The sequence below is a fragment of the Salmo salar genome, chromosome 09 (genome assembly GCF_965601325.2).
Source record: "Salmo salar chromosome 09, fSalSal1, whole genome shotgun sequence".
NCBI lineage: Eukaryota > Metazoa > Chordata > Actinopteri > Salmoniformes > Salmonidae > Salmo > Salmo salar.
The window spans coordinates 93,034,869-93,052,886 of NC_138299.1; the positions used below are offsets into that span (position 1 = coordinate 93,034,869).

General features: G+C 41.0%; 1 protein-coding gene across 1 annotated transcript in view; it reads left to right on the plus strand.

Moving 5' to 3' along the window:
• The first annotated feature begins 253 nt into the window (after positions 1-253).
• Positions 254-18,018, plus strand: part of LOC106612147 (transcription factor COE1) — a 159,379-nt gene continuing 141,614 nt past the window's right edge. Inside the window, exons 1-5 of the mRNA XM_082956069.1 lie at positions 254-1,055; positions 1,871-2,027; positions 2,754-2,817; positions 3,905-3,960; positions 4,455-4,528. Coding sequence (XP_082812195.1) covers positions 922-1,055; positions 1,871-2,027; positions 2,754-2,817; positions 3,905-3,960; positions 4,455-4,528 — 485 coding nt within the window. The 5' untranslated portion in view covers positions 254-921. The remainder of the gene's footprint in view (positions 1,056-1,870; positions 2,028-2,753; positions 2,818-3,904; positions 3,961-4,454; positions 4,529-18,018) is intronic.

The window sequence follows — 18,018 nt, forward strand, 5'->3', positions numbered from 1 at the left end:
GCGTGTGTGTGTGTGTCTGAGAGAGAGCGAGAGAGAGAGAGAGATCTCAAATCACAAGGCATGCCCATTGATCACGCACGCACACACACTCTGGTTAAGTGTGGGGACTGTGTGTGCGTATTAGGCTGGGGATGCAACATGGCTGAGTTGAGCACCATCGATAGATGATGATCAACGACCTTGCACGCACTGTGTTTGGGGGCGTTACCCTCCACTTCACCAGACACGCCCGCTTCCCTTCGAGCTGAGTTCACTGGTATTCGGTTTGCCGGAGACGTTCAGAAGTGATTCGTTTGACAAGAAAATACCGACATACCGCAAATCAATCCCGAAAGGACAGGAGCAACGAACGGATCTATCGCCTGGTGGAGGTTTTGCCTCTTCTACGGGACTTCCTTGTTTCCGTCTCCTCGCGCGCTCCTTTTATCTGAGAACAGAGAGATTTCTAAAAAATATATACAGCAGTAGGCTAGAGGAAGAAAGAACACATGTTTGATTGGTTGATGCCTGTTTGTCTTCTCTAAAATATTGTCTCTTTCTTGAAGTGACGTTTAATGATTTCTGGGAGCGCTCCTTGAACCAGAAGACACCCAGCGCCTCTCATCCTCTTGGCTCCCCCTCGTCACTTTCACCTGATGCTCCAGGAGCACTTATCTTCTTCACAAGAGTTGTTGACGCACAGGTCACTAACCCCTAGATGTTGACAGCTCCTTTTCCCCGTCCACGAGCAGACCCTCATATCCTTCATATTTCTCTTTCTCTCTCGTTACTGAGAGAAAACTAAAAAAGAAGTGATAAACATTACGCCTAACCATCTCTATCGCCGTCTGTGTGATCAAAAGCCACGGGGAAGGAAGGAAAAAGAAACGAGAGCGAGAGGGTAATAGTGACTGACGGGAGGAGGAGCAGCCTTGAGTTTTAATGTTTGGGATCCAGGAGAACATCCAGAGGAGCGGAAGTATTATGAAAGAAGAGCCCATGGTGGCCGGGATGAACGCGGTGCGGAGCTGGATGCAGGGCGCCGGGCTGCTGGACGTCAACACAGCCGCCCAGAGGTAAGCCCGACGTGGCTAGCCGGTCAGCACTGGTCCCGGTGAATGGAGAGGAGATGGATCTCTACCCCAGCCCTGTTATCTGAGACGGACCACATGTGTTTAGGGACAGCATTGCTCCCAATGGACTGCTGGTTTTCTTTTCTAGGCATATAGCCTAATTTTGACTTGGGATATTTGATTATAGCTTTTGCATGCAGGCTTTATGTCTGTGATTGAAGCTAGGCTATAGCATAGCCTACATAATGTTTGTATTTCTGTTTTCTGTAGCCTATTAGCTAGAAAGCCTATTAAATCAATCAAAATAAACACTATATCCAAAGTATTTAAACATGTCAGACACAGGCCTAGTTGTACAGCCTAGTTATTAGCACTGAGTTATTTATAATGAAACGTAAATAATTATAACGCAGTAAAACAATAATATAAGCATTATTTTTGAGACAGGTTGATTATTACAGTCGACAAAACGTCCCCCATCTAGCATAGGTTATCCATGTAACGTTAGCGACCAAATCCAAACTATTCATATAGGCCAAGGCTATACTTTGACAATTTGTAAATATATGTTTTTGACCCATAACTGTTTTCTGAAATTTGCAAATGACTTCAGATATGACATTTCAGTCTGAATTTATTTTAAAAATTTGTTGAAATGTAAAATATAAATCAAGATATATTGACGATTTCGGGGACCAGAACTTAAGTGTTTTACTCTTTACTTCAATTTTTTTCAATAATTTGTAATTTGTGAACGAATTCAGTGGCATCCATGTGAAAGTTGTGCTAACGGGGCTTGGTGCTACTTGTATCCGCAGCGGCGTGGCTCTGGCCCGGGCACATTTCGAGAAGCAACCGCCCTCCAATCTCCGCAAGTCCAACTTCTTCCACTTTGTGCTGGCTCTGTATGACAGACGAGGGCAGCCGGTGGAGATAGAGAGAACCAGCTTCGTTGGATTTGTTGAAAAGGAAAAGGTGAGATTTCCCAAAACATTATATATTGATTTGACATCTGCAGCAGTTCATTTACATACATGAGGCTTTTTAATATATTGCTTAATTTACTACTACAATTAACAATACAAATGTTGTCTTACAATAATGTATATAATTATGGATTAGAGTTTTTCTTATATTAGTTTGGACCACATGGAAGGATTCCGCTGTCCAAGCTGTTATATTCGATACTTTATGTTGTGTTTATTATTCAAATCCCTGAGCGCGTTGATCATGTGCTCATATTCCAGCGTTTTAAAGCGAATTTGTAGCATCATTTATAGCTATTGACAATATTACAGCACTAACCGTTTTGAATTATTTAAGCAAGTTTGCAAGTGTCACCAGTCAACTCTTTAGACATGCAATTTTCTTCTAGTAGGCTATTATTGCAGTATTAAAATCTAATGTATTTGGTTAAAAACAAATATAATGTATTAGTATAGTATTACAAGCCAGAGTTCTGTAGCCTACCAATAGTCATTTCACTTTTACAAGTAATTTCCATCAGTTCTATTTATCATGAACGTTTTTGAAAATTATTGACATATCGTTTTTTAAAGTTATTATATCGTTTCTGATATTGATATTGAAATATATATTTGTTACATTTAAAGATAATGTTTTGGCCTTTTGTAAATCTGTGTGTGTTGTGGGTTTTGCTCTCCGTGACTTGATTGAGTGTGTGTGTGTGTGTGTTGGCAGGAAACGCCAGGGGAAAAGACCAACAATGGGATACAGTACAGGCTACAGCTCCTATACAGCAATGGTACGGTCAGCACACACACACACACACACACACACACACACACACACACACAAATGAATTTGAATAAAATATATGGGATAAAAAAAATGACAGTAAATGTTTAATTGATATATGAAAATAACACAGATTGTTATTATTATACAAATTATTAATTTAATGTAAGTATTAGTATTAGCCTATTAATACTATAATTTTTAAATATCTACTTTTTACTAGTTTATTCAATAGTCTATGTCATGTATAGTTGGACCTTATGTATGTGGCTCTACGAACAATGGCCTTCTATCTGTTTTAACATGAACCAATCCAGAATAATGTATTTGAATTTAATCTGAAATTGAAATGACCATTAGGTCTATGTTTCTGTGCACATTTGCAAACACTAACAGCATACATACATACAGTACATACAGTGAGTACCAAATATTCAGAACACCTGATCTTTCCATGACATAGACTGACCAGGTCAATCCAAAGGAAAGCTATTATCCCTTATTGATGCCAATTGTTAAATCCATTTCAACCAGTGTAGATGAAGGGGAGGAGACAGGTTAAAGAAGGATTTTCCTAATGTTTGGTATACTCAGTGTATAGGCTAACTATCTGTCTCTCGATGTGTATCTCAAACATCTCTCTTTACTGTATCTCTCTCTCGCTCTCTTTAGGCTATATCTCTCTCTCTACTGTATATATCTCTCTTTACTGTATATATCTCTACTGTATATCTCTCTCTCTCTCTCTTTACTCTATCTCTCTCTCTGTCTCTTTTTACTGCATATATCTCTCTTTACAGCATATCTTTCTCTTTACGGTATATCTCTCTCTCTTTACTGTATATCTCTCTCTTTACTGTATCTCTCTCTCTCTTTACTGTATATCTTTCTCTTTACCGTATATCTCTCTCTTTACTGTATCTCTCTCTTTACTGTATATTTTTCTCTCTTTACTGTATATCTTTATCTTTACTGTATATTTCTAACTTTACTGTATCTCTCTCTCTTTACTGTATATAATCTCTCTTTACTGTATATCTCTCTCTTTACTGCATATCTCTCTGTTTACTGTATATCTCACTCTCTGTCTATAGGTATCAGGACAGAACAGGACTTTTACGTGCGCCTCATCGATTCCATGACCAAACAGGTACCATCTCTTTCATGAAATGTGATAGTGTGTGTGTTTGTGTTTGTGTGTGTGTGTGTGTGTGTTTGTAAGTGACTCACAGGTCTGAGCACATGCAGTGTGGTTGGCGAGAGGTGAAACTGGACTGTGGATGTTGGAAGAGGTGCTGGAAGGGCCAGATGGTGCACTATACTACAGTCTGGCAGACCAACTGCTCACACACGTTATAAGAGAGAATAAATCTCTGTTATATATCTCATGCTACCAGATGAAAACCATTTTGTGTGAGGTTGTAAAGAAGAATCACCACGAGGCAAACTGTTTTACTAACAAACATCTCTGTCCCCCCCTCTCTCTCTCTGTCTCCCTTTCTATCTCTCTCTCTCTTTCCCTCTCTGTCTCCGTCTCTGTCCCCCTCTTCCTCTCTCTCTCTCCCTCTCCGTCTCCCTTTCTATCTCTCTCTCTCTTTCCCTCTCCGTCTCCGTCCCCCTCTTCCTCTCTCTCTCTTTCTCCAGGCGATCATCTATGAGGGACAGGATAAGAACCCTGAGATGTGTCGGGTTCTACTGACTCACGAGATTATGTGCAGGTAAGACGGATAATATGTGTTGAGAGAGAGAGGGAGACTAAAGAAAGGGGGAAAGAAAGAGAGAGAGGGATTATGCAAACATATATTCTCAGTGTGTGTTTGTCTCCCCTGGTTTCAGTCAGATGATCGGTTTATTCAGGAACGGCTCGTCAGTCTGCTTCCCCCTTCCCCTCTACCCAAAATGCAACTCTCCCCAGGTACAGTGGGACCACAGCATGAGAGAGAGAGAGAGAGAGAGAGAGAGAGAGAGAGAGATTAGGGAGAGTCAGAGGACGGGAGGAGGAGAGGAACGAGAGAGAACGAGATATACTATGTATACAAAAGTATATTGACACCCCTTCAAATTAGTGGATTCAAGCACACAGCCATGCAATCTCCATAGACAAACATTGGCAATAGAATGGCTTTACTGAAGAGCTCAGTGAGTGCATCAAATTTCTGCCCTGCTACTGCTGTTATTGTGAAGTAGATACGTCAAGAAGCAACAACGGCTCAGCTGCCACACAAGCTCACAGAACAGGACTGAAGTGGAAACGTCTAGGAGCAACAAGGGCTCAGCCACCACACAAGCTCACAGAACAGGACCGAAATGGAAACGTCTAGGAGCAACAACGGCTCAACCGCCACACAAGCTCACAGAACAGGACCGCTAAGTGCTCAAGCGCGTAAGATCAACATGTGGAATGCCAAGCGTTGGCTGGAGTGGTGTAAAGCTTGCCATCATTGGACTCTGGAGCAGTGGAGTGACGAATAACGCTTCACCATCTGGCAGCCCAATGGACAAATCTGGGTTTGGCAGATGCCATGCTACCTGATGCCATGCCCCAATGCATAGTGCCGACTGTAATGTTTAGTGGAGGAGGAATAATGGTCTGGGACTTTTTTTCATGGTTCGGGCTATGTCCCTTAGTTCCAGTGAAGGGAAATCTTAATGCTACAGCATACAATTACATTCTAGACTATTCTGTGCTTCCAAATTGTGGCAACAGTTTGGGAAAGGCCCTTTCCTGTTTCAGCATAACAATGCCCCTGTGCACAAAATGAGATCCATACAGAAATGGTTTGTCGAGATCGCCGTAGAAGAACTTGATTGGCCTACACAACCCCATCGAATACCTTTGGGATGAGTTGGAACGACGACTGTGAGCCAGGCCTCATTGCCCAACATCAGTGCTTGACTTCACTAATACTCTTGTGGCTGAATGGAAGCAAGGCCTCGCAGCAATGTTCCAACAGCTAGTGGAAAGCCTTCCCAGAAGAGTGGAGGCTTTTATAGCAGCAAATGGGGGACCAACTTCAACTCCATATTAATGCCCATGTTTTTGGAATGAGATGTTCGACAAGCAGGCATACTTTTGGTCATCTAGTGTACAGAGAGGGAGAGAGTTTTTGAGTTTTTATAAAACCTTTATTTTATACTTAATTATTAACACAAATAATGGCAGACTGCCTTTTCAGAAATTAAACAACAAATGTGTCATTCCTAAATAAAAATGTGTTGAATTAAATTAAAAAGCATATACTGTATATATACACATTCAACTCATTTCATCAACAAAAAAATAGTTTCCTCTCTCCCACAAAACAAACTGCTCCTTCATAAACCCACTTCTCCTCAACAATGGGAGATCTTTAACAGCCGAGAATAAATCAAAATCCACTTTTCTTCTGGATTTGACTAATCCTTTAAAAACACATCTTACATCCTGCCCATAACCAGTATCTATTTTATGTTTCCTACTCAGAAAAAAATGACATCTATCAAGGCACAAGGCGAGACCCAGATGCAGACACAGGAGGCAGATGGTTGGAGTCTTATAATGTTTATTAATCCAAAGGGGTAGGCAAGAGAATGGTCGTGTACAGGCAAAAAGGTCAAAACCAGATCAGAGTCCAGGAGGTACAGAGTGGCAGACAGGCTCGTGGTCAAGGCAGGCAGAATGGTCAGGCAGGCGGGTACAAAGTCCAGAAACAGGCAAGGGTCAAAACCTGGAGGACTAGAATAAGGAGAATGCAAAAAGCAGGAGAACGGGGAAACACGCTGGTTGACTTGGAAACATGCAAGACAAACTGGCACAGAGAGACAGGAAACACATGGATAAATACACTGGGGAAAACAAGCGACACCTGGAGGGGGTAGAGTCAATAACGTGGACAGGTGAAACAGATCAGGGTGTGACAACATCTTAGCTTGTCCCAAAATAAAATGTAACAGATTTATTTTCTGTTGCTTACTATATTGAAACCCCAAAATTAAACAGTGTTATTGAAAATCTCCCCTACAGCTGTAAAGAAAGACTCCAGTATTTCAAAGAGGCTTTATCCTCTCACATGCCATAAAACAGTGAAAAATGGTTTCTCTTATGTTGCAAAAAAGACATCCATCTCCAACATCTGAGTTAATGACAGAAACAAAAGCATTAACTGCAATGATGCCTTGCAAAACCCTCCATTGCATATCATCAGTGCCCTTTTGTAACGGTGGCTTGTACAATGCTCTCCATGCTGACTTTACCTTGTCACCAAGGCCCAGTTTTACCCTCCAAGGAGTGTATTTTCTATTCTTCAATTTATCTTTATTCAAAACCTTGACACACCCTATATATAAGTCTTTCCCATTCACCTCATCCAAACCCACCTCTTCCAACCCTCTCAAATCCAGAAATAACACCTTTCTTTCTGACTTTGGGATATTTGGTGTAATCCGTAGTCTTGGAAATGGGGCATTTTCATTTTGTACCTTCTTCTTGTGATTATTAAGCATTAACCACTCTTCTACTGACAGAGCCTTCCAGCAGCTTCACAGCAGTTGTCCGACAATCCTTTCTGACCTCAACCCCAAATGTACAGCCGCCCGTCCTCCATCCATTAAGGTGGGGGCCCAGCCATGGCCATGAACTGTTTTAGGGTGATGATTTTGCCCTTCACCAAAATTGTCCTCCCTTACACCATTACAGCCCCCCTGGCAAAGCCATGATCCCCCCAGACCATTTTCCAATCTGTAAAGCACATTTTTTTCCCCAATTTACCTTTGCAGAGGATATTCCCCTAAACCGCTCAACCATGAGACTCAAACTATCCACCACTGCTTGATTTTTCACAAAAAGTACTACATCATCAGCATAGGCTGAGAGACGAATAGGAGGAATATCCTCTGAAAGGTACACCCCTTCAATGTGACTTCTATTGCTATTTAGTAGTGGCTCTATAGTGATGGCATATAACATTCCTGACAAAGAACACCCCTTCCAAATACCTCACTTTTAAGATCGGCCCCTTTTTTCAAATTTTCACCTAAAATGACATATCCAAATCTAACTGCCTGTAGCTCAGGCCCTTAAGCAAGGATATGCATATTCTTGGTACCATTTGAAAGGAAACTCTTTCAAGTTTGTGGAAATGTTGAAGGAATGTAGGAGAATATAACACATTAGATCTGGTAAAATATAATGCAAAGAAAAAACCAACCGTTTTTTCATATTTTTTGTACCATCATCTTTGAAATGCAAGAGAAAGGCCATAATGTATTATTCCAGCCCAGGTGCAATTAACATGTTGACCACTAGATGGCAGCAGTGTATGTGCAACATTTTAGACTGATCCAATGAACCACTGCATTTCTGTTCAAAACGTTGTATCAAGACTGCCCAAATGTGCCTAATTTGTTTATTAATAACTTTTCATGTTCAAAACTGTGCACTCTCCTCAAACAATAGCATGGTATTATTTCAATGTAACAGCTACTGTAAATTGGACATTGCAGTTAGATTAACAAGAATTTAATCTTTCTGCCAATATCAGATATGTCTATGTCTGATATTTACCCACCAATCCTGAAGAAGTTAAAGGGAGCACTCAAGCCACCGTTAACTTTCAGTACACTTTCAATGTCACCATATATCACCCTGATCATGGCAATAAAACCAGAGCTGAAACCAAATGCCTCAAAAGTGTGCCATGAGTATTGATGTTCAACTCGGTCAAATGCCTTTTCCTGATCAATTGAAATGAAACCAGCATCCAATCCAAAAAATCCACAATCAGGGAAATGTTATTCCCTATCTGCCTGCTGGGAACACAGTAGGACTGGTCCGTATGTATGATTTGCCCCATCACCTCCCTCAACCTGTTGGACAAAGCCTTGGACAGGATCTTATAATCAGTGCACAATAAAGCCACCGGCCTCCAGTTCTTCACCTCCCTAGGTTCACCCTTTTTGGGCAGTAGGGTGAGGACAGCCCTCCTGCAGCTTATCGGTATTAACCCTCCGGTCAAACTATCGTTAACTACTGCTAGCCAATCCTCTCCCAACATGGCCCCAAAATACTTTAAAAAGTAAACGGGAAGCCTATCAATGCCTGGTGCACTTCCATTTCCATGCATTTGAATGCAGTGTATAGCTCCTGCAAAGACAATGGTTGCTCTAGCTCAACCTGAGCTTCTGCAGCCACCTGTGGGAGCCCATCAATAAATCCTGTGTCACTGTTTAATTCTCTTTGTACTTCAACTTGTAGAGGTCAGCATAGAACTATACTGCCCTCTTTCTAATTCCACTGGTAGAGCTCAGCATATAACTATACTGCCCTCTTTCTAATTCCACTGGTAGAGCTCAGCATATAACTATACTGCCCTCTTTCTAATTCCACTGGTAGAGCTCAGCATAGAACTATACTGCCCTCTTTCTAATTCCACTGGTAGAGCTCAGCATATAACTATACTGCCCTCTTTCTAATTCCACTGGTAGAGCTCAGCATATAACTATACTGCCCTCTTTCTAATTCCACTGGTAGAGCTCAGCATATAACTATACTGCCCTCTTTCTAATTTCACTATGGCTAGTAAACTCTTGTCCAACAGCTGATTTGAGGCAATGAATAATTCTTTGTCCATTCTTTTTCTCTAAACCAAAGAAAAATTTGGATGAGGCACCCTTTTCAGAGATTCCCTGAAACTTACTTCTCACCAATGCCCCCTGTGCTCTGATAGCCAGCAGGTCTCTTGAGGTCCTGAGTGTGGCCTCGATCTCCTGTGGGCTCAACCAACGTCAGGAGTTCCACTATTTCAGACTCTAGGGCGTTTATTGATCTGGTGATGTCTCTGGTGACGTTCATCCTGTACAGAATTGTTGAATCTGGATTATCCCTAAATCCCACCACTGTTGAAGGGATACAAAACTGGCCTTTTGAGACCTCCACCTCTCCCAGAAAAAAACTAAAACATTTCCTGAAGTGAGCATCACTCAATAAAGTTATATTAAAATGCCAGAATGCGCTTTGGGGTTTTATAGCGTTAATGAACACTACCTCTGTTATTAAACAATGGTCAGAAAATCTCACTGTGGTTATCACACTTGACTTACAGACCTGAGATTGATGCTCAAAACAATACAACCTATCTTACCTGGCCAGAGAGATGGTGTTCTCTCTCACATGGGCTAATGTGTACTGTCTCGTGCCTCAATGTTGGCTCCGCCAAATATCACACAGTTCATGTGTTACAATAAGACATTTTAAAAAAGTCCTTGAGGCTATATGAGGTTCCTTGTGGTTTCTATCTAAATCACTGACTGTGCAGTTAAAATCCCCAGCAAGAAATGAATCATCGTCAGTGTTACATTTCTCACTGGTATTAGATAATGTCTCTAAAAAACATACCCTCTCAACTACCACCTTGGGGCAAATGTATTTATTAAACACATAGTGATGTTTTCATACCTTGCTCTAATGCTCAACTACCTCTTCAACCTTATATGACAAAGGCAAATACCCTTTTGAGAACTACATACCACTGTCCCCCCAACTCTTGTTGCCACAACTTCATTTTCAATATTACAAAAAAAACTAAATACAGAGTATGGGACAGAAAACACATCACTTTACAGATTTAAGGCTGCGACTGAACTCTTTAATTTCCTTCAGAATTTAAATCACCTGTTACTCTCGTGACAACTTTCTTCAGTCTAGCAATTTCAAGGCTTGTCAAACCTCCCCGCGTTATTTTTGACATCAGAACCTTTGTAGATTCAATAAACAAATCACTTTCAGGAAAAACATCTGTTACATAATCCTGCATATATTTCTTCCCATTTGTCAATTTCAGAAATTGATGTACCTTCTCAATCCCATACCTCCCTTCCACCCCATTTCTCTCGCTATTTTGTTGTGATGCGTCAGATGACTCACTCTCGCTATCCTCCCCAGAGGGAAATAGCACCATCACTTCAACCTGTTTATCCTCAACTGATTTATCAATCTCTACTTCCTGTTTATCCTCAACTGATTTATCAATCTCTACTTCCTGTTTATCCTCAACTGATTTATCAATCTCTACCTTCCTCTTAGAATGAGAACCTTAATTTCAATCTCCTGTTGAACTCCAATTCTCACCGGCTCCCCTCCCTCTTTGCTCTGATCCACTGTAAAAGCCCCTGTAGTCACACCACTCTCCTTTCCTACTTTTCCAACCACATCTGCCCACCTTCTCCCTTCCCCTTCCGCCTTAGCATGTTCATCCCTTCGCGGTGGTGCATTAGCTGCACCAACACTAGAGCTGCTTCCGGGCTCTGCACGCTTGTTCTCGGGACAATAACATACCAAATGTCCCTCTCTTCCCGCAGCCATAGTATTTAATTGATTCATTAAAAGCATTGTGCACAATTAAATCTGTCAATCTTAAAACTGAATGCTAAATTCAATTCGTCAGTATCCTTCTTTAAAATCATGTGCACTAATGAGACACGACATGTTTCAGGAAAGGAGATTTGCATCCAAAAATAACCTTTTTTATTGTAGATACAAGTTGACCATGATGAGATAACTCTCGCTCCAACACTTAATCTCTAACAAATGGTGGCACTTTAGAAAGTATTACTTTCTTTGCCGGATTCATAAGAGGAAATACTGACGTCTGTGTATTTGGTACGTTATTGTCCCGAGAACGAGCGTGCAATACAACATCATTCTCAACTATCGTATTCACCTTTTCAATGGAATCTAAGCATATCCTCTCTGGGCTAGGTGGGACGTTTGTGTCCCACCCTAGTCAACAGCCAGTGGAATCCTGTGGCGCGATATTCAAATACCTTAGAAATGCTATTACTTCAATTTCTCAAACATATGACTATTTTACACCATTTTAAAGACAAGACTCTCGTTAATCTAACCACACTGTCCGATTTCAAAAAGGCTTTACAACGAAAGCAAAACATTAGATTATGTCAGCAGAGTACCCAGCCAGAAATAATCAGACACCCATTTTTCAAGCAAGCATATAATGTCACAAAAACCAAAACCACAGCTAAATGCAGCACTAACCTTTGATGATCTTCATCAGATGACACTCCTAGGACATTATGTTATACAATACATGCATGTTTTGTTCAATCAAGTTCATATTTATATCAAAAACCAGCTTTTTACATTAGCATGTGACTAGCATGTGACTAGCATTCCCACCGAACACTTCCGGTGAATTTACTAAATTACTCACGATAAACGTTCACAAAAAACATAACAATTATTTTAAGAATTATAGATACAGAACTCATTTATGCAATCGCGGTGTCCGATTTTAAAATAGCTTTTCAGTGAAAGCACATTTTGCAATATTCTGAGTAGATTGCCCGGCCATCACAGGCTAGCTATTTCGACACCCACCAAGTTTGGTACTCACCAAACTCAGATTTACTATAAGAAAAATTGGATTACCTTTGCTGTTCTTCGTCAGAATGCACTCCCAGGACTTCTACTTCAATAACAAATATTGGTTTGGTTCCAAATAATCCATAGTTATATCCAAATAGCGGCGTTTTGTTCGTGTGTTCAAGACACTATCCGAAGGGTAAAGAAGGGTGACGCGCCCGGCGCGTTTCGTGACAAAAAATTTCAAAATATTCCATTACCGTATTTCGAAGCATGTCAAACGCTGTTTAAAATCAATTTTTATGCGATTTTTCTCATAAAAAAGCGATAATATTCCAACCGGGAGTCGTTGTTTTCGTTCAAAGACTGAAAATGTAAACATGGAGTCGTCTCGTGCACGCGCGCCAGTCTCATTGTTCTCAGATCGACCACTTACCAAATGCGCTACTGTTTTTCAGCCATGGCCTGCAAAGTCATCGTTCAACGTTCTGGCGCCTTCTGAGAGCCTATGGGAGCGTTAGAAAATGTCACGTTACAGCAGAGATCCCCTGTTTTGGATAGAGATGACAAAAAGGCCAAGAAATGGTCAGAGAGGGCGCTTCCTGTTTGGAATCTTCTCAGGTTTTGGCCTGCCAAATGAGTTCTGTTATACTCACAGACACCATTCAAACAGTTTTAGAAACTTTAGGGTGTTTTCTATCCAAATCAAACAATTATATGCATATTCTAATTACTGGGCAGGAGTAGTAACCAGATTAAATCGGGTACGTTTTTTATCCGGCCGTGCAAATACTGCCCCCTATCCCCAACAGGATATCACCACAGCGCTATTCGTCCTTGAGGCTGATTTTATGCTCTCATACCCAATGATGGCGCCAAATGCTAAGCTACATTCTTCCTCCGAACACCCTGCCACAGCAGGAATCTTTACTCCATGCTGTCAACTAAGTTTTTCAAACATCAACACTCGTCTATGCTTCCCTTTGTAGTCTGTAATGGTTTGCAAGCCCTGCCACATCCGACGAGCATCAGAGTACGATTTGATCTTAGTCGATCTTAGTCCTGCATTGATGCATTGCCTGTTTCATGGTTTGTTGGAGGGCATAGCGGGATTTATTATAAGTTAGAGTTCACTCCTTGAAAGCGGCAGCTCTAGCCTTTAGCTCAGTGCGGATGTTGCCTGTAATCCATGGCTTCTGGTTTGGGTATGTACGTACGTTCACTGTGGGGATGACGTCATCGATGCACTTATTGATGAAGCCAATGACTGATGTGGTGTACTCCTCAATGCCATCGGAAGAATCCCGGAACATATTCCAGTCCCTGCTAGCAAAACAGTCCTGTAGCTTAGTATCTGCTTCATCTGACCACTTTTTTATTGATCTAGTCACTGGTGCTTCCTGCTTTAATTTTAGCTTGTAAGCTGGAATCAGGAGGATAGAATTTTGGTCAGATTTGCCAAATGGAGGGCGAGGGAGAGCTTTGTAGCCATCTCTGTGTGTGGAGTTAAGGTGGTCCAGAGTTTTTTTCCCTCTGGTTGCACGTTTAACATGCTGATAGAAATTTGGTAAAACGGATTTAAGTTTCCCCTGCATTAAAGTCCCCGGCTACTAGGAGCGCCGCCTCTGGGTGAGCGTTTTCTTTTTTGCAAATGGCAGAATACAACTCATTCAATGCTGTCTTAGTGCCAGCCTCTGACTGTGGTGGTATGTAAACAGCTACGAAAAATACAGATGAAAAGTCTCTAGGTAGATAGTGTGGTCTACAGCTTATCATGAAATACTCTACCTCAGGCGACCAATAGCTCGAGACTTCCTTAGATAACGTGCACCAGCTGTTATTTACAAAAATACATACGCCCCTTGTCTTACCAGATGCCGCTGTTCTATCCTGCCAGTACAGCGTTTAACCTCTCTTGGGTAGGGGGCAGTATTTTGAATTTTGGATGAAGCTAGGATATGCATATGCATATTGGTAGTATTGGATAGAAAACACTCTAAAGTTTCCAAAACCGTTAAAATAATGTCTGTGAGTATAACAGAACTCATATGGCAGGCGAAAACCTGAGGAAAAGAGGAAGTGGGATATTTTTGATGTGGGTACTTTTCTATTGAATGCCTATACAGTTTGTAATGGGATAGGACCCCGATTGCAGTTCCTGTAGCTTCCACTAGATGTCAACAGTCTTTAGACATTGTTTCAGGGTTGTATTCTGAAAAATTAGGAAGAATGAGACCATTCTTTCAGTGGACTATAGAATGAACCAGAGTTTTTGGGACATAAAGAGGGACTTTATCGAACAAAACAAACATTTATTGTGTAACAGGGACTCTTGTGACTGCAACCATATGAAGATCATCAAAGGTAAGTGATACATTTTATCGCTGTTTCTGACTTTTGTAATTTTTTTACTTGGTTGTAAAATGTTTGTATGCTTTTGTAAGTGGGGCGCTGTCCTCAGATAATCGCATGGTATGCTTTCGCCGTAAAGCCTTTTTGAAATTTGACACAGTGGCTGGTTTAACAAAAAGTTAATCTTTAATCTAATGTATAACACTTGTATTTTTATGAATGTTTAATTTGACTATTTCTATATTTTGAATTTTGCGCTCTGCAATTTCACCGGATGTTGGCCAGGTGGGACGCCACCTGCTCATAAGAAGATAACCACGTTTGCTAGCAGAATGGAAGGAAGTGGGGTTTATTCGATCCCCTACGAATTCCCAGAAGGCGGGCTGCAAATCAATGGGATCTGGGCCTGTTCCCAAGAAGCAGTATATCGTTCGCGTCGGGCTCATCAGACTCATTAAAATAAAAAAAGGATTCTGCCAGTCCATGGTGAGTAATCGCAGTCCTGATGTCCAGAAGTTATTTTCGGTCATAAGAGATGGTAGCGGCAACATTATGTACAAAATAAGTAAAAAAATAAGTTACAAAAAATGCAAAAAACGAACAAAAAACTTAAATCAGTTGGAGACAGGTAAAATGTCTGCCTTCTTCTCCGGCGCCATTTTGACTAAATACTTGACACACTGGGAAGAATTAAAAAAAAACAGAGTACACAGTGGCAGAATACCCGACCCCTGTGACTGACTGACACTTAAGGAAAGCTTTGACTATGTACAGACTCAGTGAGAAAAGCCTTGCTATTGAGAAAGGCCACCGTAGGCAGACCTGGCTCTCAAGAGAAGACAGGCTATGTGCACACTGCCCACAAAATGAGGTGGAAACTGAGCTGCACTTGCTAACCTCCTGCCAAATGTATGACCATATTAGAGTCACATATTTCCCTCAGATTACACAGATCTACAAAGAATTCGAAAACCAACCCGATTTTCATAAACTCCCATATCTATTAGGTGAAATACCACAGTGTGCCACCACAGCAGCAATATTTGTGACCTGTTGCCACAAGAAAAGACCAACCAGTGAAGAACAAACACCATTGTAAATACAAGCCATATTTACATTTATTTATTTTCCATTTTGTACTATTTGTACATAATGTGATGTTTGATATGTCTTTATTCTTCTGGAACTTTTGTGGGTGTAATGTTAACTGTTTATTTTTATTGTTTATTTTACTCTTGTTTATTATCTACTTCACTTGCTTTGGCAATGTTAACCTATGTTTCCCATGCCAATAAAGCCCTTAAAACTTCTTGCCGATTAGTGGGACGCTAGCGTTTCGACAATTTCCGGTGAAATTGCAGAGCGCCAAATTCAAATTAAATTACTATAAATATTAAACTTTCATGAAATCACAAGTGCAATACATCAAATAAAGCTTAACTTGTTGTTAATCCAGCAGCCATGTCAGATTTCAAAAAGGCTTTACAGCGAAAGCAAACCAAACAATTATCTGAGGACAGCGCCCAGCACACAAATGCATAACAAATCATTTTCAACCAGGGAGTTGCGACAAAAGTCAGAAATAGCGATTTAATATATGCCTTACCTTTGAAGATCTTCTTCTGTTGGCACTCCAAAAGGTCCCAGTTACATTACAAATGGTCCTTTTGTTCGATAATGTCCTTCTTTATATCCATAAAAACTCAGTTTAGCTGGCGCGCTTCAGTCAATAATCCACTCGGTTTCCCTCCTTCAAAATGCATAAAAAATGAATCCCAAACATTTTTTTATTTATTTCACCTTTATTTAACCAGGTAGGCAGGTTGAGAACAAGTTCTCATTTACAATTGCGACCTGGCCAAGATAAAGCAAAGCAGTTCGACAGCATACAAAAACACAGAGTTACACATGGAGTAAAACAACATACAATCAATGATACAGTAGACAAAAATAAGACTATATACAATGTGAGCAAATGATGTGAGATAAGGGAGGTAAAGGCAAAGAAGGCCATGGTGGCAAACTAAATAAAGTATAGCATGTAAAACACTGGAATGGTAGATTTATAATTTGAAGAAAGTTCAAATGTAAAATATAAATAATATGGTGCAAAGGAGCAAAAAAAATAAATTAAATAAATAAATACAGTAGGGGTAGTAGTTTGGGCTAAATTATAGATGGGCTATGTACAGGTGCAGTGATCTGGGAGCTGCTCTGATAGCTGGTGCTACGTTACCAATAAACTTATCCAAACAAGTCAATCAACGTTTATAATCAAACAATAGGTACCCTAATACGCAAATAAACAATAACATTTAAGACGGAGAATCGTTATTGTCTTTACTGTAGAAAAATACCAAAGAACGCGCTCTCATCCACACGCTTGGAAACACTATAACCAAAATGGGAGCCACCTAGAAAAACTACAATTTCTGGCTCATTTTTCCAAAAAACAGCCTGAAACTCTTTCTAAAGACTGTTTACATCTAGTGGAAGGAACTGCAATCGGGCACGATTTCGCCCTAATATAAAAGTGCCAGCCATTGAAATCAGTGGTAGGATAAAACATTTATTTTCTGGGATGGTTTGTCTTCGGGGTTTCGCCTGCCATTTCAGTTCTGTTATACTCACAGACATTATTTTAGAGTGTTTTCTATCCAAATCTACCAATTATACGCATATCTTAGCTTCTGGGCCTGAGTAGCAGGCAGTTTACTTTGGGCATGCTTTTCATCCGGATGTCAAAATACCACCCCTTATCCCAAAGAAGTTACATTTAATTGAATTGAGAAAGAGAGAGAGGGGCAGACAGAAAGGTAGGAAGGGAGGGAGAAACGGAGGGAGGTGGAGTAAGAGTCCTTGTGAGAAATAGAGAAGATAGAATGTCTGGTTTTCTAATGATGTCAGAATAGAGACATGGTGCTAACTGAGAATAGAGCCCAGGAGGCTTCAGAGAGTTCTGAACCTGAAGCTGTCTCTGTCCCAGCATCTCCTAATAACCTGTCACCTCACCTTACTTACTAATACTATGTTGATTTGATTAATTGATTGATCTGTTAGGCACCTTTTTGATTGAACACATACTCTCTCTCCTCTCCCTATCTCTCTGTCTCTCTCTCTCCCCTCTCCCTATCTCTCTCTCCCCCATCTCTCTCTCCCCATCTCTCTCCCTCCCCTCTCCCTATCTATATTTCTCTCTCCCCTCTCCCTATCTCTCTCTCTCTCCCTCTCTCACTCCCCTCTCCGTATCGCTCTCTCTCCTCTCCGTATCTCTCTCTCCCCTCTCTCTCTCCCCTCTCTCTCTCCCTCTCCCCATATCTCTCTCTCTCTCCCTCTCTCACTCCCCTCTCCGTATCGCTCTCTCTCCTCTCCGTATCTCTCTCTCTCCCCTCTCTCTCTCTATCTCTCCCCTCTCTCTCTCCTTCTCCCCATCTCTCTCTCTCTCTCCCATCTCTCTTTCTCTCTCTCCCATCTCTCTCTCTCTCTCTCTCTCTCTCT